General features: G+C 42.6%; 1 protein-coding gene across 1 annotated transcript; it reads left to right on the top strand.

The window, feature by feature from the left end:
• The first annotated feature begins 413 nt into the window (after positions 1-413).
• mfsd4aa (major facilitator superfamily domain containing 4Aa) lies at positions 414-18,412 on the top strand. Its single transcript, XM_030729974.1, has 10 exons — positions 414-741; positions 4,439-4,637; positions 5,842-6,096; positions 7,639-7,762; positions 7,913-8,028; positions 10,375-10,548; positions 11,217-11,364; positions 15,338-15,408; positions 15,751-15,871; positions 17,949-18,412. The coding sequence occupies exons 1-10, from the start codon at positions 512-514 to the stop codon at positions 17,999-18,001; spliced, it is 1,491 nt and encodes a 496-aa protein (XP_030585834.1). The 5' UTR covers positions 414-511; the 3' UTR covers positions 18,002-18,412.
• The last annotated feature ends 6,704 nt before the right edge of the window (positions 18,413-25,116 follow it).

The following is a 25,116-nucleotide window of genomic DNA, read 5'->3' as shown; positions in this document are numbered from 1 at the left end:
TATACTGGATTTCTATATGTAGACTGTAGAGGAGAGACCACACTAAAGACATGATTACTGTAATCAGTCTTAAACTTTTAGTGAGTACTTAATTTTTGTGTGGATTTTTTTTAACAGGATTTATTAAATACAAATATTTTATTTTATATCGCTAATATAAAAATATTGTATTTTGTTGCGTAGCTCCTACAATTATATACAGTGTTTAATTACATAATTTTTTTTGTTTTGTTGCGGGATGCTGGGGCACAGGATCGTCTGTACAGCCTGCTGTCATGAAGGTCACATGAGGAGGGATCTCAGACCTGAGGGCGGGACCTCCGAACAGCAGCCAGTCAGCGTGGCGTCCGACAATAAACTCACTGGCACGGAGGTGGAGAGCGCCTCGCCTGAGTGACTGGGCTGTTTACTTTGTCGGCTGGCAGCGTGCTCAGCTCAGTGTGACAGAGCCGACTCTGTGAAAATGAGCAGCTGGCAGCTGTGAGGCCTCTGAGGAGTTCAGTGCTGCACGATGCTGCTAGACGAGCGGATCTGGTCGCTGTTTAAGTGCCACTGGCGGCAGACGCTCACATACTGGAGTGTTTTCTTCAGCTTCGGCCTGTGCATCGCCTTCCTGGGACCCACTATCCTGGACCTGAGATGTCAGACCCAGTCGACCCTGCAGCAGATCACCTGGGTGTTTGTCTCTCAGCAGTTCTTTCTGCTGGTGGGTAGCAGCATGGGAGGACTGTTTAAGAAAACGTGAGTCTGGTTAGTGAACGGGAAGTGTTTTCATGTGGTTTAACTGCACATATAAAACACGTCACCTCTAAATTATTTACAGTTTAATTAGGTTATTATAAGAACCACTTTGAGACTTTTCTATACTGTACATATTAGCGAACTGAATCTTCTCTTACTCTGCGTGTGTGATGGGTCAGAAAGAAGTCCATCTGAACCCAAACTTAAGGAGTATGCAGGATAACGTACATTATACTGCCAAAAGTATTCACTTGTCTGCCTTCTAAAAACTTGAACTTGAGTGACAGCCTGTTCTTAACCCCTGTGATATGATGTTGACCCCTCCTTTGCAGCTATAACAGCTTCAAATCTTCTGGGAAGACTTTCTACAGGGTTTAAGAGTGTTTATGGGATTTTTTGACCATTCTTCCAGAAGCACATCTGTGAGGTCAGACATGAGAAGGTCTGGCTCACAGTCTCCACTCTAATTCATCCCAAAGGTGTTCTATCAGGTTGAGGTCAGGACTCTGTGCAGGCCAGTCAAGTTCTTCCACACCAAACTCGCTCATCCATGTCTTTATGGACCTGCTTTGTGCACTGGTGTGCAGTCATTTTGGAACAGGAAGGGGCCATCCCCAAACTGTTCCCACAAAGTTGGGAGCATGAAATTGTCCAAAATGTCTTGGTATGCTGAAGCATTAAGAGTTCCTTTCATTGGATCTAAGGGGCCGAGCCCAACTCCTGATTGTGGTGATGTAAGGCTTGGATGCAGCTGCTCGGCCATGGAAACCCATTCCATGAAGCTCTCTATGAACTGTTCTTGAGCTAATCTGAAGGCCACATGAAGTTTGGAAGTGTGCAGCGATTGACTCTGGAGAAAGTTTGTGACCTCTATGCGACCTCAGCAACTGCTGACCCCGCTCTATCTTTGTGTTGCTGTTGTTCCCACTTTGTTATCATCCTCCTAACAGCTGACTGGAATATTTAGTAGGGAGGCGATTTCACAGCTGGACTTGTTGCACAGGTGGCATCCTATCTGGAATTCACTGAGCTCCTGAGAGCGACCCATTCTTTCACGTTTGTCAAAGCGGTCTGCATGCCTAGGTGCTTGGTTTATACACCTGTCAGTGATTTGACTTAATGGTAAATAAAGGATTAAATACATATGTTATCTTCAAAGGTCCATGTTACATGTTTCAAACATGCAAACACCAAGGCTACTTTGAGGTTCTCCCTGATTTACAAGCTTCACATGTTTACCCTCAGCTGCAACTGCAAAGGTATTTGTGTCTCTGCCCAGGAATGAACTGGGGATCTTTTGCTTGTTAAGCTAATGTGTAAACCAATATTCAAGCAGCTGAAAAAGGGAGAAAAGTTTTGAATAGGAAAAAGAGAACTGGTATTTCCTATTCAGCTGCCATCAGTCATGTGCTCTAATTACAGGATGTAGTGATTGATATCAGTGTTCTTTTTGTTAAGCACAATTCTGTGTTCTCTCCCTGGAGGTTAACTGTTCCGGTACAATAACTGGTTCTTGTACTTTAGCAGAACAGTGGATTTATCTTCCCAAAAGTACAAAGCCATCGACGACAACAGCCGGTGTGGGTAACAGGGACGTGTCTTTGCTGATACCTCTGCTACCTTTAAAGCTTGCTTTCAGGCCTTAAAATGGAATACAGTAGATTTTTAAATAAACACATTTAGAACATGGTTCAACTTTATAAGACAATATAACTGAGCAGGTGAGTTAATGCATAAAATGGGGCTTTTTATGATAAAACATACTTGAGTTCTAGAGTACTAGAGTTTGGAGAAAGCTGTGGTCCTGATGGAGGACAGCAGCAGTGTTGAAATAATTCTCTGAGTGCAGCTGGACTTTGACCTGTGACAGTTGGACTGCACATTGGGTTTGACTGGCTTATCTATGGCATGCAAATGAGAGAGGTTTCAGATGTGTTTGGAATAGCCGGCCCCGTCTCTGTCACACTCATTGCAGCTATTCGATTATTCTTGGGCCGTGGAGCTGAAGCAGTGTCCTGTACTTTATAGAGCTTAAAGCTGCTGAGCTGACCTCTGCAGAGGAACCACGCTCCAAATGGCCTTCAGTGGAAAGTTTCACCCTGGTTTTTAGGAATTATAAAGATGGTTATTGGAGCACTGGCTAATACAGGTTAGCAGAAAAACACACTCACACTGGGAGTGAGAGAGAGAGACAGACCTCCATGCTGGACTTGACCTTTGTGTGGAATATGAGCATATGGAATTCTCTAAATCCTAAGGAAAGGTGCTTTCTTCCTTACCTCCTTCAGCAGAGGACACACTGGACCATCCGTTACAAATGAAGAGGACATAATGTCGTCCCACAATTCACAGTGACACATCCTCCTAACTATTCATCAAAACAATCAACGCGGCTGATAACTGACCCCGATCATTGTGTGTGTGTTGCTGCTGCATCTTCCATGACTTGCCAATATGCTGTCAGGTTTTGAACTTTTGCTTTCTAATACAGCCATTTCACCTCACTGTTGTGATTATTATTGTCATAAGCAATATCATAAACCCAAATTTTATTCACAGTAGAAAATATAAAACATATCAGATGTTAAGAATATTAGCTCATTTTGAATTTGATAGCTCCAATATGTCTCAAAAAAGTTGGGAGAAGGTTAACAAAAAGCTGAAAAAGTACATGAAACAAAAGAGAAACAACTAAAGGAACATTTTGCAACTAATTAAGTTGATTGGCAGCAGATCAGTAATGTGATTGGGTACAAAAAGATCATCTCAGAGTGAAGCAGAGAAGTGTAGATGGGCTGACATTCAACTGTCCGCAAATTGTGGAACAATTTCAGAATAATGTTCCTCAACATAAAATTTCTGAGACTTTGAGTGCCTGTGATTCATTTAAGAGGTAACATCTACTTTCAGTAACAACATCCAGTAGCTGAAAATGTGCCTGTTCAACATGCGGCTAAAGCAAAAACCCAAACCAAAGGCAGGTGGAGGTGAACGTGGCAGCCGTGTTTCTTGGCCTTTTTTTTTACCTTTTAGTGTAACAACATTGTTTCTTATTATCCCTTTTATGAAATCTCCTTTATCTTTATTGTGTTTGCCACTCACCCTGCTCACCTGCACAGGTGAATTCATGCCTGTATCACAGCTAAAGTTAATTCTGTGTCATCGTGTGTATGAGTACAGTCTTAAACACTACTATTACTAAATGATCAGATAATAAGGTGTGAGCCTTTTCAAACTCAGCAGGTTTTTTTTGGTTTTTTTTACAGTGGGGGTTTTATCCTCTGCAGATTACTGAATGTTTTTCTGTAGGCTTTTTGTGTCCTTATAGCTAACAGAAAATTATCTGGGACAAGCTGAAAACAGAGAATGGAAAGCTGGTAGGAAAGAAGGGGAATGCAAGGTGAAGATAACGTGTAGGTTTACTGAAGCTGGGGGCGGGGGGTGATAAAGGTAGGTAAATAAAAGTATCAAGGTGACTTTACTGTAGCAGCAACCAGATGGAAACCTGGGTGGAGCCTTATTGCTGACTGGCACTTGTTCTATAAGAAATGGGTTAGTAAAGTCAGTAAAGTCTAAGAAGTTAATTGAAAGAAAACTCCATCATGTGTACTTCTCAGGTTGTTTTATTATCATTACAGTGCATAATGCTGTGTGTGTGTGTGTGTGTGTGCTGCATCCTCTTGCATGTCTTTTCTAGCCTCAAGTCCTCGCTGTTAGCCCTCTTCTCCTGCACCCTCGTCATCTCGCTGGTGTTTGCCATCATACCTCTGTGTCACCATGTGATACTTCTGTCCATCGCCATGGGGCTGGCTGGCAAAGCCATGGGGGTGATCGACACGGTCGCCAACCTGCAGCTAGTGAAGCTGTACCAGAAGGACTCTGCCATGTTCCTGCAGGTCAGAGATGGCGATATGTGTGTGTGTGTGTGTGTTTGTGTGCGTGTGTGCGTGTGTGTGTGTGTTTGGGCGGTTTTATTGTTTACTGTAATGTTGGGATTCTGCTCAAGTAAATATCTGACTTACATTCACCAGAAACTGCACCTGCACATTCTGTTTGTCTTTGCAAATGACCTCTTATCACTCTGTCATTGACACACCATAATAGGTTGATAGTAGGGCTGCATGATTATGGCCAAAATGATAATCACAATTATTTTGTTCAGTATTGAGATCATTTTTATTTGTCATGGTAATTAATTGATTTTAAAGACAAAAGGTGTTTTTATTGCACTGTCATGGAAACATCAAAATAAGATCATCTTCCTTATTTGCCTAAATTTAGCTCATCAATTAGAAGACAAATAAAGAATACATTAAAAAATAAGGGCCACATGGGGCACCCGGGTGGCTTAGTGGTGAAGCCGGCAACCACATACATTTGCCGTGTTGTGGTGCGGGTGGCGCAGGTTTGAGTCCTGGCCTGTTGTCAGTTTGTCCGCGTGTCTTCCCCTGTATCTTTGCCCCATTTCCTGTCTCTACTACTGCAAATAAAAGCCGCTGTGGCCAAAAATTGAAAAAAAATAAATAAAGGCCGCATGACGGAGCAGAGCAGGCATTTTAGATATTGCTCGATCATGCTCGAGCCAGAATCGGAGTTGAGATTAAAATTCGATTCGCCTGGTAACCTGACTGATCTGATGTCAGCTAAAATGAATAAATGAGTAGATAAATGTAACAAAATCACAGCGCTAAGGAAATAAATAAAAAATAAATTGCAGTTGCAAAAAATGATAACAGTAGAGACTCCTAGAATACAGAGCCTCCTGATTTTAAACCTTTAGAACCTGAAACAGGAAATAATTGCCAGAAAATTCAAATGTTTTTTTAATTGAGTGTATATTGAACCTTTGGATTAATACAAAAAAATGTCAATATTAATTTGCATAAATGAGTCTAATTCATCTTTGCTACATCTGACTTCTTTTCTTTTGTTTTTGTTTTTGCAATTTAATGCTTCAAAGTGTATTGTGCTATTTATTAAAGTTTTTTTCAGGGAAAACAAATTTAATTGACAACTCACAAAAACTGTACGTATCAAATATGATAAACTCTGTGTTAAAGGGTTAATCATACGCAGACCCATGCTCGTGTATCTCCCTAGGCCTTACATTTCTTCATAGGCCTCGGGGCACTGGTCAGTCCCCTGGTGGCTGATCCCTTTCTGGCAGATGACAACTGTGTGCTGGGAACTAACCTGACCACCAACACATCCTCTCCCAGCGACCTTCAGCACCTCCGCAGCAGCCTGGCTGGCCATGGAGCAGCACTGCACAACATCTCTCACTATCACCTGTACACCGAGGGGGTCGTGGTCACCAGGGTGTCGTATGCTTTCTGGATCATGGCTCTAATCAATGTGAGTTCATGTCAGTGCTACATGTGCGTCATGTGGATAATGCTCACACATGCTTATACAATGCATGACCTCCTAAGTGAATCTATGCAGAGCTGTTACATGCTCTAATGTGTATTAGTTGTGAATTGCAGGTGACAGCAGGTACAGTCAGGTGTGGCTCTGTGAGCTGAATAACTCCTGACATATTCTGACATGAAGCCAAACTCTCCTAGTGAGTCACTGCAGTTGTCTTCTTTGTTCGAGTGACATGTTTGTCTAATGTTAGCCTAGGGTTTTGGTTTGGCAGACTCGGCATTCATCGACACTTATGATGACAGTGAGTTTGTACTTGGGTCACAGGCGAGATCTGAAAATATGATATCAGTGCTACCAGTCCAAAGGACCAAGATGAGCAGTCAAACAAGCTAACAGTTAAGGCAAAGTATCTAATGCACTTTGTTTGAATGTTAGACAGGCAGTTTCATATAAGCTCAGCTACTCAGCAGTTTAAAAAAGACAGGCTGAATGCCCAAAGGCTGGCTTTAGTCCACCCTTTGGGCATTTTAACCAATCTTAATATATAATATTAAAATCAATACAATAGTTACCTGAATGCACTCTGTAGACTTTGATTGACAGGTACAAGAATTCAAGTCAGTGAATTGGACATCTCTGCCATGCCGTTGTCTTTTGGAGCATTTTAAATGCAGTCATGGTAAATGCACTGGTTCTTAGATCACACTTTTCTACTTGAGCACTCAAAGCACAACATGCCTCATCCACCCATTCATGCATGCACTTTTTCTATACCTAAGGATGCTTTGGTATGCAGACTTGGAGCATCCAGGGATCAAACCACCAACCTTTTGATCGTGCTGTAGCTGCATTTTCTCTGCATGACTTCAAATGGCAAACCTTCTGTTTGCTCTACTCCACTGTTCCTGGCACTGCTGTCTAGCTGTCTAAGACAGCACAGTAATAAGTAACAATGAACAGGGTTGCCAAGTGTCATTGGATTTCTTTTAAATGCTGATTGGCAAAGTGTGTAATTGTGTAAACATGACTGAATAATTAGCTGGCGTCGCTGAAACAAACAAAACACTGAGCAGTGATTGAGCGTGCTCAGTTTTCTGACTCTTTGTAGGAAAGTTTTATATATTTTTCTGCCCCATAAATCTATCATTTATGTATCCCATGACTAGAGTTCCCATTTAGTGCTGAGCAGTTTCACATGAAAATGAAGTTAATGGTATAATGACATTTACAAATATTGCCGCTGCTCCTCAGAAATGCCCAAATGTCTTGTTTACAGTTTGTTTGGTATTTGAAGCTGTTCAGTTGGCTTCAAGCTGTAATATAACTTCAGATGAATCGACTTCCACGTCAGCACATTTTCAGTTTCAAGCAGAGAAAAAGAAAAGAAAGTATAGATTCTACATTTGTGAGGAGAGGTTCACAAATTGAATCAGCTGACAGGAAGTGTTGCCTGTTCACTTGCTGAACAATACTCTCTTTGTGTGTGCATGCGTGCGTGCGTGTGTGTGTGTGTGTATGTTCTGGCAGCTCCCCGTCCCGGCAGGAGTGCTTGTGTTGATGTACCATGAGAGATTGCTGCCTTGCTCCAAAAGCAGTCCACGTCTGCTTGATGCAGACTCCAGCACAAACCCCAGTGGGGACACTGACCAAGGTAATGCGCATGTGTGTGTGTGTGTGTGTGTGTGTGTGTGTGTGTGTGTGTGTGTGTGTGTGTGTGTGTGTGTGTGTGTGTGTGTGTGTGTGTGTGTGACCACTCTGCTGAGATGAAACTGCAGACCTCTGAGTGTGACTGTCTCCTCAGGGCACGGGAGTGTTTTTGTGTGCTGTAATGCTGCCAAACTCCGGGATCGCCCTGCAACTTTCTTCATCATCCACGCTCTAGGAGGCGCTATCCTCTTCATCACAGATGGGATTATAGTGAGGCTTTCAGCTAACACTACTCACAATTACACATGAACATTTTACACTTTACTACAGTGTTTGAGGTGAGAAGGGCAGGTGAATACCTGAATTCTTACACATGGTGGCCTTAATTATAGCAGTTCAAATAATTAAAACTTTACGACTCCAGTTTGCTTCAAAAATATCACTCTCAGAGGATAAAGAATGGAAAGGCTGTTAGTCTAGATGACATACCTGTGGAGGTGTGGAGATGTCTAGGAGGGAGGGCAGTGAAATTTTTACAAGATTATTTAACACAATCTTGGAGAGTGAGAAGATTTCTGAGGAATGGAGAAGAAGTGCACTAGCTTAAATGATGTTCAGAGCTGCAGTATCTACAGAGGGATAAAGCAGATGAGCCATACCGTGAAGCTGTGTTAAGAAGCGAGGTGACAACCAGCGAGCAGCATTATGGCTTCATTCCAAGAAAAAGCACTACAGATGTGATGCTTGCTTTGAGAGTGTTGATGGAGAAGTTTAGAGAAGGTCAGCAGGAGCTGCACTGTGACTTTGTGGATCTAGAGAAAGCATATGACAGGGTGCCAAGAGAGGAGCTGTGGTACTGGATGAGGGAGTCAGGAGTGGCAGAGATGTATGTGAGGCCGTGAGCAAGACGGTGGAGAATTATGTGGCAGGAGTGACAGATGGGTTCAGGGTGGGGGTGGGATTATATCAGGGGTCTGCTCAGAGCCCCTTCTTGTTTGCAGTGGTGATGGACAAGCTAACAGATGAGGTCAGGCAGGAATCTCTGCTGGCTATGATGTTTTCAGACCACATTGTGGTCTGTAGTGGGTACAGGTGGAAGAGAGCCTAGAGAGGTGGAGGTGTGCTCTGGAGAGAAGAGGAGTAAAATTCAGTGAAAGTGAGAGAGAATACATGTGTGAATGAGAGGGAGATGGGTAGAAAGGTGAAGCTGCAAGGAGTAGTTTAAATACCCGGGGTCAGCCATCTAAAGCCACAAACAGTGCACAAGAGGGGTGAAGAAGCGAGTGCAGCCAGGGTGGAGACAAGTATGACAGAAGGACAGCAGAAAGAGTAAAGGGGAAGGTTTACAAGGTGGTAGTGAGACCTGCTGTGATGTATAGTTTGGAGATGGTAACGCTTGCACAAAAGAGGAGAGGCTGAGCTGGAGGTGACAGAGCTGAAGATGCTCAGTGGGAGTGACCAAGATGGACAGGATTAGAAATGAGGGACAGCTGAGGGCGAGCATTTAGGAGACAAAGTTAGCGAGGACAGGCTGAGATTGTTTGGACATGTGCAGAGGAGGGATAATTGGTATACTAGACAAAGGATGTCGAATATGGAGCTGCCAGGCTGGAGGAAAATAACAAGGCCATGGAGGAGATTTATGGATGTCATGAAGGAGGACATGCAGCGGGTTGGTGTGGCAGAGGAGGATGCTCAGGGTAGTGTGAGATGGATCCACTGTGGTGACAGTAAAAGGAAGCAGCCAAGAGAAGAGTCCAAACTGAATCAAACTACTGCACACAGAGAGGACACACCCATTTTAAGTATCACTGTTTATGTGTTTTATTTATCTTTTATCCAAGCAGGAAAATACACATAAAGCAAAATTCACACATACATAAGATAAAGAGTGAGAGAAAATATTCAAAACTATAGGACTCAAACCTAAAGAAATGGGCTATAGTGTTTACTGTAACCCTGCAGGGTGAAATATCTGCCCCCAGGTCACTTAAAGTGACTTTACATTCATTTAGTCAGGCCATCTCCCTCAGATTTGCTGAATTTTGCAGCTGATTTCAGTATCAGGAGCTAAAAATTTGAACATATTTTTTCCATATTTTGTATGGGTTTCAAGGACAGATAGAAGGATCCTGGGACTGAAGACAATAACTGGTCCATTTTTCTATGGCGTTGATGGATTTTGGTATTCAGCTCAGAGCCCTGGCCCTTAGTGTGGTTCTGACTTCGCAATAAGTTTAGTTTTGTCAGCATTTAGAGAAAGCAGGCTGGTTAGGAGTCAGCACAAAGCAGTACATCGATGTATAGTCAGCATAAAAAAATGAAAGTTTGCACTTGTGACATCATGACCTTTATTATACAGTATTATATTCTATATTGTATTGCTCCCATGTTGTATTTATGGGGATAATATCCTGTCTGAGGAAATTGCCTCCATAAAATCACGTCCATAAATGTGCTAAGAATATAAAGCTTAAAAAAATATTATGTGCTTCTTTTTCCATCCAGCAAAGCATTATTGGCTCTGATTATTCATTACCTGTGAAAACAGAAAAAAGTGTGAGTTACAAAGTTGTTGGTTGCCAGGCCTGATCTACCTGACTTCCTGTCCTGCAGGGCTCCTACGCTGGCTTCGTCTACACCTACGCCGTCTCCCCTCCTCTGCTGATGGGCCATAAGATGGCAGGCTGTCTGGACAGTGTATTCTGGGCCGCGATCACCGCAGGAAGGCTGGCTTCAATGTACTTCTCCTACAGATACCGAGCACCCAGGCTGCTCACTATCAGTCTGGTATGCACACACATGTAAAGGGCAAATCCACCCTGAATGAACACGGAGCAGAAGAAGTAGAGCTCAACAGGTGATCATTGGGCTCAGGCTCATTAAAGTGATAAGAAGGTTGTCTTCCAACAGTTCAAACCAAATATTTGAACTGGGTGGGAATGCAAATGATCAGATCAGCTCGAGCCACTGATTGTTGTCTAAGTGGGTCTCTGCTAAGCTGGTTGTCGTACTTGACAGTTGATTAAGGCATGAAGGCAGCAAGACAGTGTAACAGGAGTCTGTCTCCTGCCGTGTTTATCTTCAAGTTTCTGGACTCTGTCTCGCTCAGCATCTCATCCACTCACTCACGTTTCCACATCGTTGTAGTCAGATTCATTCCACTCAGTCTGTCCTGCCCTGGTTGCTAATTAACACAGAACAGTTAATTGTACATGTAGTGTTTTTTTTTTCTTCAAGTAGTTTTTGAATTATGTTGTGTTTTGTCATTTTATTCGTAACCATAATACTTGTGTGCCAGAAAGACTGAGTTTGATTGTGGTTTTAGGACATGTGACCTTAATATTTGTTGACTCCAAATCATACATTAACAGTGGTGTTCTAGTGTAACCAATCATTCAGAGATATGCTAGACCATTATTGGCTAATTGAAGTGTGTTTGTGTGTGTGTGTCTCAGGTGGGGGTCATCCTGGTTCAGTGCCTGTTGTTGATCTTCTACAACAGCTCTGTGTTTCTCTTCATTGGTACCTGTGTGTTGGGACTGAGCATCAGCAGTGTGTTCCCCTCCATGTTAGCCTTCACAGAGGACATATTAGACTACAAAGGTAAACACACCATCTCTCTCACACACACACACACACACACACACACACCATCAATGCGTCACACAGGTACAGTACTGTAAAAAAGTATTTGCCTTCTTCCTGATTTTTTGTTTTTTGCATATTTGTCACACGTATTTGTTTCAGCTCATCAAACATATTTTCATATTTGATAAAGATAACTGAAGTAAATACAAAATGCAGTTTTTAAATAACGATTTCATTTATTAAGGGAAAAAAGCTATCCAAGTTAGCTGATTACTGCCAGACTTGGTGAATCAATAAATCGCTTAAATAGAACCAGCCTGACAAAGTGAAGTCGGATAAAAGATCTCAAAAAGCAACACATCCTGCTACAATCTGAAGAAACAGCTGAGAAACAAAGTAACAGACATCTGTCAGTCTGGAAAGGGTTATAAAGCCATTTCTAAGGCTTTGGGACTCCAGTGAACCACGGTGAGAGCTGTTATCCACAAATGGAGAAAACTTGGAAGTGGAGCAGTCGGCCTACCAAAATTATTACCAATACCAATCAGCGACTCATCCAGGAGGTCACAAAAGAATCCAGAACAACATCTAAAGACCTGCAGACCTCACTTGCCTCAGTTAAGGTCAGAGTCAAATGGCTTTGTTTTTACTCAAGTTGAGATCCCTTCCCAGGCACCTCAACCCACACTCAAACCTTACATCAGGTGACCTCAATATGGGGTGCAGCAAGATCTCACAGTAGTTTCACCTGAAACCCCTGGTGGTAACAACCCACGCCTTTTTTTCACACCTTGGCTCATGTGATGACACACATGATCAATAGTCTGTCAATGACTCCCTCCAAAAGGGGGACAACCCTCACTAGGGCTTAAATACCTGGGACTCTCCACCTTTTGGCTTTAGACATGAAGAAGCCTGTTGGATGAGAGCTGAAACACCTGCAGAAACTTGAAGTCCAGTCGGCTTTTTTTTTTCCCAAGCTCTTGAGACTATCATGACTTGGGTGACTGAGAATCTACACGGACATATTTCCAAGGTGAAAACCACTGCTGACCCCAAGACTTTTGGGAAAATATTTTGTGGACTGATGAGAAAAAACCTGAACTTTTTGGAAGGTTTAAGTCTCGTTACATCTGGTGTAAATCTAACACAGAACTTCATTAAAAGAACTTCATACTAGGGTTTAAGACCACTAGGGTTATGCAGCAGGACAATGATTCAAAACATGCTAGCAAGTCCACCTCTAAATGGCTCTAAAAAGAAATAAAATGAAGGTTTTAGTGTGGCCTAGTCAAAGTCGCAACTTGAATCCCATTGTGATGTTTTGGTATAACCTTAAACAGGCCATTTGTGCTCAAAAACCCTCCAATGTGCTGAATTAAAAAAGAAGAACGGGCCCAGATTCCTCCACAGTGATGTGAACGACTCGTTGCCAGTTATCACAAATGTTTGAGTGCAGTTCTTGCTGCCAAGGTTGGCACAAGCAGTTATTAGGTTTACGGGGCAGTTACTTTTTCACACAGGGTCAGGTAGGTTTGGATATTTTTCTTCCCTTAATAAATGAAATCATAATTTAAATGTTGCATTTTGTGTTTACTCAGATTATCTTTGTTTAATATTAAAAATGTGATGATCATGAATATATAAGTGTGACAAATATGCAAAAAAAAAAGAAATCAGGAAGGGGGCAAATACTTTTTCACAGCACTGTATTTCTGGAAGGTGCATACTGCATTTGGAGCTCTTAATAATCAGGAAATATACAGTGAACCCTCGTTATAACGCGCTTCACCTCTCGCGGCCTCGCTGTTTCACGGATTTTTTTAGTGCAGTTTTTTATGCTTTTTTTTTTTTTAACAGTGTATGAACGCGCATCGTGTTCTGCGTCCTGATTGGCTGTCAGTCACTCTCCTCCGTCCCTCGTCTCTGTCCAGTACAGAATGTGTTTGGCTTGAAAACAGGTTTTGATCTTTGGTTTCCTTCTATAGTACTGTATAATAATTGTAAAAAATAAAGCTGACTACTTCGCGGATTTCGCCTATCGCGGGTTATTTTTGGAACGTAACTAAACGAGGGTTCACTGTATTGCAAAACAATAAGAAATAAATATATTGATTCATTTTTAAAGGCTGAAATTCTGTTACTGAAAAGTTTAAGCTAAAAGTATAAAACATCTAAACACAAGATTTCATTGACAGTAGTTAAAAGTGTGACGTGATACATGTTAAATGTAACACTGAGCATATAAGTCCGCTATGTTGCCAAAAGTATCCACTCACCCATCATTGAATTCAGGTGTTCCAATCACATTCATAAACCGATCACCTAGGCATGCAGACTGCTTCTACAAACATCTGTGAAAGAATGGGTCGCTCTCAGGAGCGTGGTGATACATTGTGGTGATAACACATCAGTGTGGTACCGTTTCCTCACTACTAAATATTCCACAGTCAGCTGTTAGTGGTATTATAACAAACTGGAAACAATTGGGAATGACAGCAACTCGCCCACAGTGGTAGAACACATAAAATGACAGTCGGTGGATGCTGAGGCTCATAGTGCGCAGAGGTCACCAACTTTCAGCAGAGTCACTAGAGACCCCCAAACATCCCGCAGCCTTCAGATTAGCTCAAGAACAGTGTGTAGAGAGCTTCATGGAATGGTTTCCATGACCAAGGAGCTGCATCCAAGCCTCACATCAACAAGTGCAATGCAAAGCATCAGATGCAGTGGTGTAAAGCACACCACCACTGGACTCTAGAGCAGTGGAAATGCATTCTCTGATCGATGATTCACTCTTCTCCATCTGCCAATCCAATGGATGAGTCTGGGTTTGGTGGTTGCCAGGAGAACTGTACTTGTCTGACTGCATTGTGCCAAGTGTAAAGTTTGGTGGAGGGGGGATTATGGTGTGGGGTTGTTTTTCAAGAGTTGGGCTCGGCCCCTTAGATCCAGTGAAAGGAACTCTTAATGCTTCAGCATACCAAGACATTTTGGACAATTTCACGCTCCCAACTTTGTGGGAACAGTTTGGGGATGACCCCTTCCTGTTCCAACATGACTGCACACCAGTGTACAAAGCAGGCCCATAAAAACATGGATGAGTGAGTTTGGTGTGGAAGAACTTGTCTGCCCTGCACAGAGTCCTGATCTCAACCTGACAGAAAACCTTTGGGATGAATTAGAGTGGAGACTGTGAGCCAGACCTTCTCATGTCTGACCTCACAGATGTGCTTCTGGAAGAATGGTCAAAAAATCCCATAAACACTCTTAAACCCTGTGGAAAGTCTTCCCAGAAGAGTTGAAGCTGTTATAGCTGCAAAGGAGGGGTCAACATCATATTAAAGCCAGTGGATTAAGAATGGGATGTTACTCAAGTTCATATGTGTGCAAAGGCAGATGAGTGAATACTTTTGGTAATATAATATATATGCTTATTTTGAATTCCATGCCAACAAGGCTAAGACCGGTTTATAATACATACAATAAAAGCAATCAGATAAAAAAAATATAGATCCATGTAGAGAGAATTGTTTTGAAATACTACTAATAAAGGATTGTGAGAAAACAGTGAATTAGAATGCCTAGTGTTGGTGATAACCTTAATATTTAAAATAAAATGTTGAAGTTGTTTATAATATACATGTGATAATATAAATATCTATGTAATTATTGTTTCTATAAAAAGTTTGTCCATCTTTCTGCCTTGAGTGTCATTAGTTTACAAAAAAGAGACAAAGAAATGAGTTTTAATTATAGTGAAATAAATATTAACGTTCTGCAAAGATTTAATTTTTATATGACTTTCTTGTTAAAAAAAAAAGTTAACATATATTAATTTTTGAATTGTTATTAATTATTTATTATTTTTATTTATATGCATTGATTTTTTTTTTTTTCTCAGCTCACCTACATTTTTATATATTTACAGTTTGCAGCTTTTGTGCGTAGCTTTAGATTATTTCTGTGTGCATGTTGTGTGTTGAAGGTTGTGCCACCACGGTGCTGGTAACGAGCGCCAGCACGGGAGAGATGCTGCTGCAGCTGCTCGTTGGATCAGTAAGAAACGACTGTTCTGTCTTCTCTGATTATTTCAGTCGCACAAAAAGGATCCGCATTCAGTTTTTCAAATCTTTTTTTTTTTTTATTATTATTATTTCTTGTTACTTTCTGAAACATTTACATTACGGTATTGTAATAATACCGACCCCATCACTGGGGAACAGGCCTCCGGGTCACTGTTGAGTTTTCGTGTGGTGAGTGTGGCCTGCTGTGTCCAAATAAATTAGGCTAAAGTGCCTTATTAACATTGCTCTGTGGCTGCATTGCTTTCCAGGGTTGACCGCTGAGATGCTGGTGATTTAAAAACTCACTCTGTGTGTGTGTGTCTGACTTCTGCAGGTGATCCACAGTCAGGGTAGCTACTCCTTCCTGCTGTGCTGTGCGATAGCATCTTTCATCGGCTTCTGCCTGTTCCTGCTGCTCCTCTATATTCAGTATATCCACAGAGACCACCATACAGGTAAACACATGCTGAGAGACTGAATGATGTGCCAAAACACTGTGGATGTTTCTAAAAATATTTAAAAAATGAAAAAAAAAGTCTGTGTTCTGCAAAACTGATGTCACAAAGGAACAGATAAGTGAAGTCTAGGATTTCCACACTTCATCAAGAGGGAGGGACCGGCAGCTAGCAGAAGCAACACAAGCACATCCTGCTCATCCTTATACGCATGCCTGTGTACATAAAGTGAATCAGGGTGTGAAGATTCACTGAGAGATATTTACCAGTGTAACAAGATCTCTTTTCTTTCATTTCAAGGATTGTTTAAACTATTGGCTCCAAAGACATCCACCACGTCAAAGCTAAACATTCAGAGTAGGGCTGCATTCTAGTGACATGCACGGTTTCAGACCCTAGAAGATTTTATATTTCACATCAAGTCTCTTACATCTTTTTTTTTACAATAATTCTAAGAGTTCCCTTTAACTGTGCCAAAGATGTGAAAATTCAATAGAACGCTGTAGATATAAAAGTTTTGGCATAAATTGAGGCATTGCAAGTGCACCAGCTTGTTGAATAAAAAGGAAAAATAAAAAGTGTGCTCCTGTATGTGATCATTATCAGTCCTCAGGTAGATGATGCAGGCTCGTTGGAGCTTATTAGAGCTAATCAGTGTCTCTGTGAACACAGGCGCAAACAAAATTTATCCACTATGAAGTTAGACAAAATGCTGTCACATTGAGATTCGTTGCTCATGTTGCTACTGCCTGTAATCAATTATGAAATAAATAAATAAATGACACCCCGAGGACTATGACGTGATATAAACATCAGGAACGTTTAGTTTACTGTCCCTGAAATTAATTCATTGCTGCTGCATCAGGATGTGGGTCTATGGAAGTTCCACACAAATGGACTGAAGAGCTCCAGATCCCTGGTTAAGTTTTTGGGCACACATTTTTAAAAAAGTACCGTGTGCATTCAGAAACAAATAATTTGGTATTTTGTAAATTAGTATGCACAAATTCAGTTTGAACTAAAAAAAAACTACTGAGGTCCAGAGCCACGTTACATTATTATGCTGTTTTCAGGGTTTTGCTACCAAACATCAGTGTTTTGGCCACCAGGTTAAGTCTTTGGGTGCCCAAAATCACTAAATTTAGATGAGAGGTTATCAGCTAATGCTGGTGAGTTTGATTAGCAAGCTGCTTTTATAAACTGTACAGGTGTAACAGATACAGATATCTGTTTTCTGTAATCAGTGCTAAGTAGCAGGCAAAAAATGAATCACCAACACTGAAGCACAAAGTTCTTAGAAGGTCTGCATCACGTAGGAGAACTGCTTATGTGCTTTATCCTCTCCAAAAGCACTAACAGCACAATCAAGGCCAAGAGTTCAGTTCAGTGATCAGCTACATGTGTCTGTGAGAAAATACCTGTCAGAGTGCCACACCCTTAATTTTAGACCTCAACAAAATCCAAACAGATGAGTTATTAAAAAAAAAAAAAGATCCTCTTTGTAGTTATGGAGGAAGAAACTATCCATAGAGAGCAAAACCGCTATTTGTATCATGCTGTAAAAATGCACTCAAAGCGCTTTTTACTACAAGCCTCATTCACTCAGTCACACACACGTTCATACAAGCACTGTGTCTAACATTGGTGTGCACACTCAGGATGGATGCATCCTGGGCAGCTCGGGGTTCAGTATCTTGCACAAGCAACTGGGAACTGAGCGACCGACCTTCCAATTGGTAGATGACCCGCTCTGTGTCCCGAGCCACAGCCACCCCAATTAATGCTGCTTAGTTGGTCATTTTAACATGGGGGTCTATGGGGATAGACTATCTTTTGGAGTCAGCCTCAAATGGCCATTAGAGAAACTGCAATTTTGGCACTTATGCTTCAGCATCATTTTTCTGCCCTGGAGGGTCTTACTTGGGCTCAAAGCTTCTGCTATTTTTAAACCCTAATTCTAACATTTCATGAGTTATCATAAGTCACAGCACGGCTGGACACTCCTTTCTTAACGAGGACTGTGAAAATGTAACATCTTTGTGTTTTCCTTCACTAACAAATTCTTTTTACCTCTCAGATTTGTCTCAAAGCATCAACATAAAAGAGATGGCAAAGACAGGAGAGCCGTGACGTGCCGGTCCCCAAGAGAGCGAGGACACAGCAAAGGGAGAGACGCCTCAGGAAGAGGCCGACACTCCTACACGTTTCCCCGGAGTGGAAGGTTCACAAACACAATCGCACTCCTGCATCGTGGAAATCGTACACTAAATGATTATTTGCAACCTACTTTAAAAGCCTAAAGATCAGCATTCAGCTCAACAAATGATCAGTCTGTTTTGTTTTTTTTTTTTTTTTAGAACAATCACCTCTTTCAGCACATTAAATGCTGCTGCAGCTTGATTCAAAAGATGCTTTGTTGATTAAGTGTGGCCTTTTCAATATGAATGTGAATGGACTCATCAGATTCTCTGTGCATGTGTGTGCATGCAGTGGTTTGGTGGACATTAAAGACACGCTATGTAAGATGCCGTCAGTTAGAGATCTTTTATTATTAGTCCCACCTAATAAACACATCAATACTCCAGTTAAGACAAGCAGCTTGTAAACATTTGAAAAAGCATCAGACAGTTGGAGAACTGGACGGTAAGAAGGAGCTCGTTTCTTTCCAGACAAGGTTTTATAATTGAAGTATTGTTTACTGAAAGAATGCCAAAGATATGAAAAATCAATATAAAAGTGTAAGATGAATCTAACCAACTCTGGCGAATGGGTGGATGAGAAGAGGTCAACCCTGTGAAATCTACATCACCATCAGAGATGACCCCAGTCCTGACCCTAACCTTATGTTCTGGAGAAAAGCAGGAAGGACTTTAATGGAGACTGTGTAGTTTTGATGTGAAGGGTTACTTTCTTTGTCAGGTAAGGTTCATGGCCGATGACAGCTCAGACCTCAAAGTTCTTTGAGGTGGTGAACGCCACTGTTACTCACTTTCCTGTTTAGATTGACTTTTTAAATCAGCATTTGACCTACACACAGTTATCCCCATCAGGCATGTCTGCATAGGTTGCATACCCATAATCCTGAATCCTGCTTAGCAGAACAACAGATTCAAACAACATCATGAATCCCGTCAGTCTAATCTCTACTTTCGGGTCATCACAAATTTACAGTGGCCCTCAGTGAAATTAGTTAATGGGATTATTGGGTAACTGGTTTTGAAAGGTTAGACTAAGTTGCCACATTAAAGTCCTGCTTAAGGTTTACTGTGAAATAAACTTCCCAAAACACACTTCATTTGTCAGAACCTGTGACTGAAGCCGATAACTGCAGGGATGAGATTTAACAGTCTCCCATATAAAGTATTTCAGCTCATAACCTTTGTGACCAGGTGACCAAAAAGTATAAAACATATCAAAATCTTTAACAAAATTGCATTTAAAACTGCAGCTTCTCAGATACAGGAATATGATGGGGGTTTCTTGTGTGTGTGTGTGTGTGTGTGTGTGTGTGTGTGTGTGTGTGTGTGTGTGTGTGTGTGTGTGTGTGTGTGTGTGTAGTGAAGATTGACATATCGTTTTGAAAAGTACCATATTTTGATTGATTTGATGTGATCCTAATTTCTTTTTTCAGACTGAGAAGTAGTTTGGGCTGATTTCTCCACAATTCAATTCAATTCAATTCAATTTTATTTATATAGCGCCAAATCACAACAAACTGTCGCCTCAAGGCGCTTTGTATTGTGGGTAAAGACCCTACAATAATACAGAGAAAACCCAACAGTCAAAATGACCCCCTATGAGCAGCACTTGGCGACAGTGGGAAGGAAAAACTCCCTTTTAACAGGAAGAAACCTCCAGCAGAACCAGGCTCGGGGGGGGCAGTCATCTGCCGCGACCGGTTGGGCTGAGGGGAGAGAAAGACATGCTGTGGAAGAGAGCCAGAGATTAATATCAATTAATGATTAAATGCAGAGTGGAGTATAAACAAAGTAAATAAGGTGAATGAGAAGAAACAGTGCATTATGTGAACCCCCCAGCAGACTAGGCCTATAGCAGCATAACTAAGGGATGGTTCAGGGTCACCTGATCCAGCCCTAACTATAAGCTTTATCATAAAGGAAAGTTTTAAGCATACCAGGGATCATGGATCAGTTTGCATATATCAAAATACTTGAAGAGGTCATGTTGCCTTATGCTGAAGAGGAAATGCCCTTGAAATGGGTGTATCAACAAGACCACGACCCCAAACACACCAGTAAGCGACCAACATCTTGGTTCCAGACCAACAAAATTAAAGTTACGGAGTGGTCAGCCCAATCCCTGGACCTTAATCCAATAGAAAACTTGTTGGGTGACATCAAAAATGCTGTTTCTGACACAAACCCAAGAAATGCAGAGGAGTTCTCAGAAACAGTGGTTATGGTGCTAAATATTCGTTTAGTGATTCACAGGAATGCTAATTCCTAAAGAATTTTCAGTTCATAAAGTGAATATTTAAGTTTATAAAGAAAAATGCAGACACTGCATATATACTGTATATATATATATATATATATATATATTTTTTTTTTTTTTTTTTTTTTTTTTTTTTTTGTTAATTTACAGGCATTGGGGACACTGCACATTATATTCTAAATCAAAACATGTAGAAAAATGTATAAATTTTCCAATTACTTTACAGGAAATTAAGAAAAATTAATGTTGGGCTGTTCAAAAAAATAGCAGTGTCTTTCTCTCCCCTCAGCCCAACTGGTCGCAGCAGATGACTGCCCCTCCCTGAGCCTGGTTCTGCTGGAGGTTTCTTCCTGTTAAAAGGGAGTTTTTCCTTCCCATTGTTGCCAAGTGCTGCTCATAGGGGGTCGTTTTGACTGTTGGGTTTTCTCTGTATTATTGTAGGGTCTTTACCCACAATACAAAGCGCCTTGAGGCGACAGTTTGTTTTGATTTGGCGCTATATAAATAAAATTGAATTGAATTGAATTGAATTAAACAACACAATATAACTCCAAGTAAATCAAACTGTATACTTAGGAAGCAACACTGATTGACAATCAATTTCACATGCTGTTGTGCAAATGGAATAGACAACAGGTGGAAATTATTGGCAATTAGCAAGACACACTCAATAAAGGAGTGGTTCTGCAGGTGGGGACCACAGACCACTTCTCAGTACCTATGCTTTCTGGTTGATGTTTTGGTCACTTTTGAATGTTGGTGGTGCTTTCACATTCGTGGTAGCATGAGACGGACTCTACAACCCACACAAGTGGCTCAGGTAGTGCAGCTCATCCAGGATGACAGATCAATGCGAGCTGTGGCAAGAAGGTTTGCTGTCTGTCAGCGTAGTGTCCAGAGGCTGGAGGCACTACCAGGAGACAGGCCAGTACACCAGGAGACGTGGAGGAGGCCGTAGGAGGGCAACAACCCATCAGCAGGACCGCTACCTCCACCTTTGTGCAAGGAGGAACAGGAGCAGCACTGCCAGAGCCCTGCAAAATGACCTCCAGCAGGCCACAAATGTGCATGTGTCTGCACAAACGGTTAGAAACCGACTCCATGAGGATGGTATGAGGGCCCGACGTCCACAGATGGGGGTTCTGCTCACAGCCCAGCACCGTGCAGGACGCTTGGCATTTGCCAGAGAACACCAGGATTGGCAAATTCGCCACTGGTGCCCTGTGCTCTTCACAGATGAAAGCAGGTTCACACTGAGCACATGTGACAGACGTGAAAGAGTCTGGAGACACCGTGGAGAGCGATCTGCTGCCTGCAACATCCTTCAGCATGACCGGTTTGGGAGTGGGTCAGTAATGGTGTGGGGTGGCATTTCTTTGGAGGGCCGCACAGCCTTCCATGTGCTCGCCAGAGGTAGCATGACTGCCATTAGGTACCGAGATGAGATCCTCAGACCCCTTGTGAGACCATATGCTGGTGCGGTTGGCCCTGGGTTCCTCCTAATGCAGGACAATGCTAGACCTCATGTGGCTGGAGTGTGTCAGCAGTTCCTGCAAGATGAAGGCATTGAAGCTATGGACTGGCCCGCCCGTTCCCCAGACCTGAATCCGATTGAGCACATCTGGGACATCATGTCTCGCTCCATCCACCAACGTCACATTGCACCACAGACTGTCCAGGAGTTGGCAAATGCTTTAGTCCAGGTCTGGGAGGAGATTCCTCAGGAGACCATCCGCCACCTCATCAGGAGCATGCCCAGGCGTTATAGGGAGGTCATACAGGCACATGGAGGCCACACACAATACTGAGCCTCATTTTGACTTGTTTTAAGGACATTACATCAAAGTTGGATCAGCCTGTAGTGTGTTTTTCCACTTTAATTTTGTGTGTGACTCCAAATCCAGGCCTCCATTGGTTAATAAATTTGATTTCCATTGATGATTTTTGTGTGATTTTGTTGTCAGCACATTCAACTTTGTACAGAACAAAGTATTCAATGAGAATATTTCATTCATTCAGATCTAGGATGTGTTATTTGAGTGTTCCCTTTATTTTTTTGAGCAGTGTATATATGTACACACACACACACACACACACACACACACACACACACACACACTAGTCCTCGAACTCCTTCCTTCCGCTTAGCATACAGTCTCAGTGTGCTGGATTTGGGGTGAAACCGTCCATGCATGGTAAGGAAGCTTTCTTGTCTTGTTGTTTTGTTAGGTTCCTGCGCTGCACTGTGTTGGCACATGGCATAGAAGAGCAGAGAACCTAGTGGTGTGGATTGCTTTCTCATTCACTCCTAGAATACAGCTTGATATCATCGATGTGGTGTAGGAAGGTGATAGGATGCCACCTGTGCAACAAGTCCAGCTGTGAAATTTCCTAAATATTCCACAGTCAATCATAAAAGGATTTCTCCTCCAGGAATCAGAATCTTATTGCTTTTGTAAGAGTTTGTATGCCCACATCATCCCAGGAGCTCTGGTAGGGTCTCCCAAGGCAAACTGGACCTGGGTGAGGGGCCAAATTTGGAGAGGCTCATAAAAATTAAAAAAAAAAACCCTATGAGGGAAAGGAAACCAAGGCTACCCTGCCCAGGACAGGGTTACCAGGGGTACCACCCTGAAGCCAGGACTGGGGGAAGTGCTTGTGGGAGAGTGCCTGGTGGCTGGACCTTAGCCCACAGACCAAAAGTAGCAGGGACTGTAGGGGTGCTTTGTGGATTGGGTGGTGGTTGGGGTGGAGGTATTGCAGTTCAATCCCCGGTTAATGAAAGTGGCTTTTGGAACATGGAACATTATCTCAATGGTGGGGAAGGAGCCTGAACTAGTGCTGGAAGTCAAGAAGTACTGGTGGCTGCAAGGCCACTGGTGCCTGTTGCGACAGTAATCTGATCATCCGATAATCAGATGGGTAGCCACCGGAGGTGAAGGGAGCAGTCAAGCTGAAGATGGAGTTCTACCGAATTTGGTTGGCTTGTGGGACTCTGGAGGCAGCTGACAGGTACCAACTGGCTAAGTGGAGGGTGGCTCTTGCAGTAGCTGAAGCAAAAATTGGGAAGAGTTCGGCGAGGCCATGAAGGAAGACACTGAGTCAGCCTCAAGGCAGTTCTGGCACACTGTCAGGTGACTCAGAAAGCAGAAGCAGCTTACTGCTCACACTATACAGTGGGGATGGTGTACTGCTGACCTCAAATGAGTATATAATCTGGGGGGTAGAAGGAATACTTTGAGGATCTCCTCAATCCCACTGACACGGTTTCTGTAGTGGAAACAGTGTCTCCAGATGAGGGGGACGACGCACCCATCACTGTGGCTGAGGTCACTGAAGTAGTTAAAAAACTCTCCAGTGGCCAGGCCCCTGGGGTGGATGAGGTTCTGGATGTTGCAGGGCCATGCAACTACACATGGAAGTTGGGGACAGTGTCTTTGGATTGGCAGACCAGAGTAGTGGTACCCCTTTTCAAGAAGAGGAAACGGAATGTGTGCTCCAATTTCAGAGGGATCACAATCCTCAGCCTCACCAGGGAAGTTTGCCCTAAAAGTGTACATTGTGTTTTCTGGACTTGGAGAAGGCATTCAAGTGCATCTCATGGAGCATCCTGTGAACAGTCCTCTGGGAGTATGGGCAAATGGCCCATTGCTACAGGCCATTCAGTCAATGGACAACTGTAGCAAAAGCTTGGTCCACATTGCTGGCAGTTGTTCAGACTTCTTCCTGGTGAGAGTTTGATTCTGCTGGGTTGGCCCTTTGTCACTGATTCTCTTCATAACTTTTATTGACAAGTGGCAGAGGGTCTCCTCTTTGGTGGCTTTATAGTCACATCCCTGCTCTTCACAGAGGATGTGATTCTCTAGACCTCCTTCAGGCAGATTACACTAGGGTGGTCTACAGTCAAATGGCAGGAATGAGTATCAGCACGCCAAGTCTGAGACCATGGTTCTCAGTCGGAAAAAGGGCGGAGTGCTCAATCAGGGTCAGGGACGGGTAGTTGCCAAAAGTGGAGGAGATAAATAAAGATGTGTACTTAAACCTGTGTAGTGACTGAAAGAATATTATCGAGGAGGCAAGCGATGGAAATGAGCTTCCTCTGAAGGGCAGCAGGTCTCTCCCTTAGAGATAGGGTGAGGAGTGCAGCCATCCAGTAGGGGCTCAGAGTAGAGCCCCTATTCCTCCACACTGAAAGGAACCAGATGAGGTGGTCCGAGCATCTGCTTAGGATGCCCCCTGGGCACCTCTTGGGTGAGGTGTTCCATGCATGTCCTACCAGGATAAGGCCCCAGGACAGATCCAGGACATGCTGGAGAGATTATATCTTTCGGCTGGCCTGGGAATGCCTCCGGTGTTCCTCTGTGTTTCAAGCTGGAGGAGGTGGCTGGAGAGAGAGACAGGTCTGGGTGTCTGTGCTTAGGCTGCTGTCCCTGTGACCTGACCCTGGATAAGCGGAAGAAAATATATGGATGGATGGATGGAACAGTTAACTTCACTTTTTCAACCTTTAAGCTATGTCCATCCTTTTTTTTTTTTTTTTTAACCATCTGTGATCACAGCACAGCTCAGCACTCCTTTCTGATTGAGGATGCTGAGCAAAAGTATCATCTGTTTTACCTGTTCTTACATGTAAGCATCTGGATGTCTTTTCTCTGGTGTTTTCCTTCACTAATGAATATTGTTTAGTGCTCAGATTTGTCTCGAAACATGGACATGGAAGGGAAGCCAAGGAGACTCAGTGTGCAGGTGAGAGTAGAGGATACAGCAACAGGAGAAACACCTCAGGAAGA

The sequence above is a fragment of the Archocentrus centrarchus genome, chromosome 5 (assembly GCF_007364275.1).
Source record: "Archocentrus centrarchus isolate MPI-CPG fArcCen1 chromosome 5, fArcCen1, whole genome shotgun sequence".
Lineage (NCBI taxonomy): Eukaryota > Metazoa > Chordata > Actinopteri > Cichliformes > Cichlidae > Archocentrus > Archocentrus centrarchus.
The sequence above is the reverse complement of the archived record's forward strand: the minus strand, read 5'-3'. Positions and strand labels throughout refer to the sequence as shown.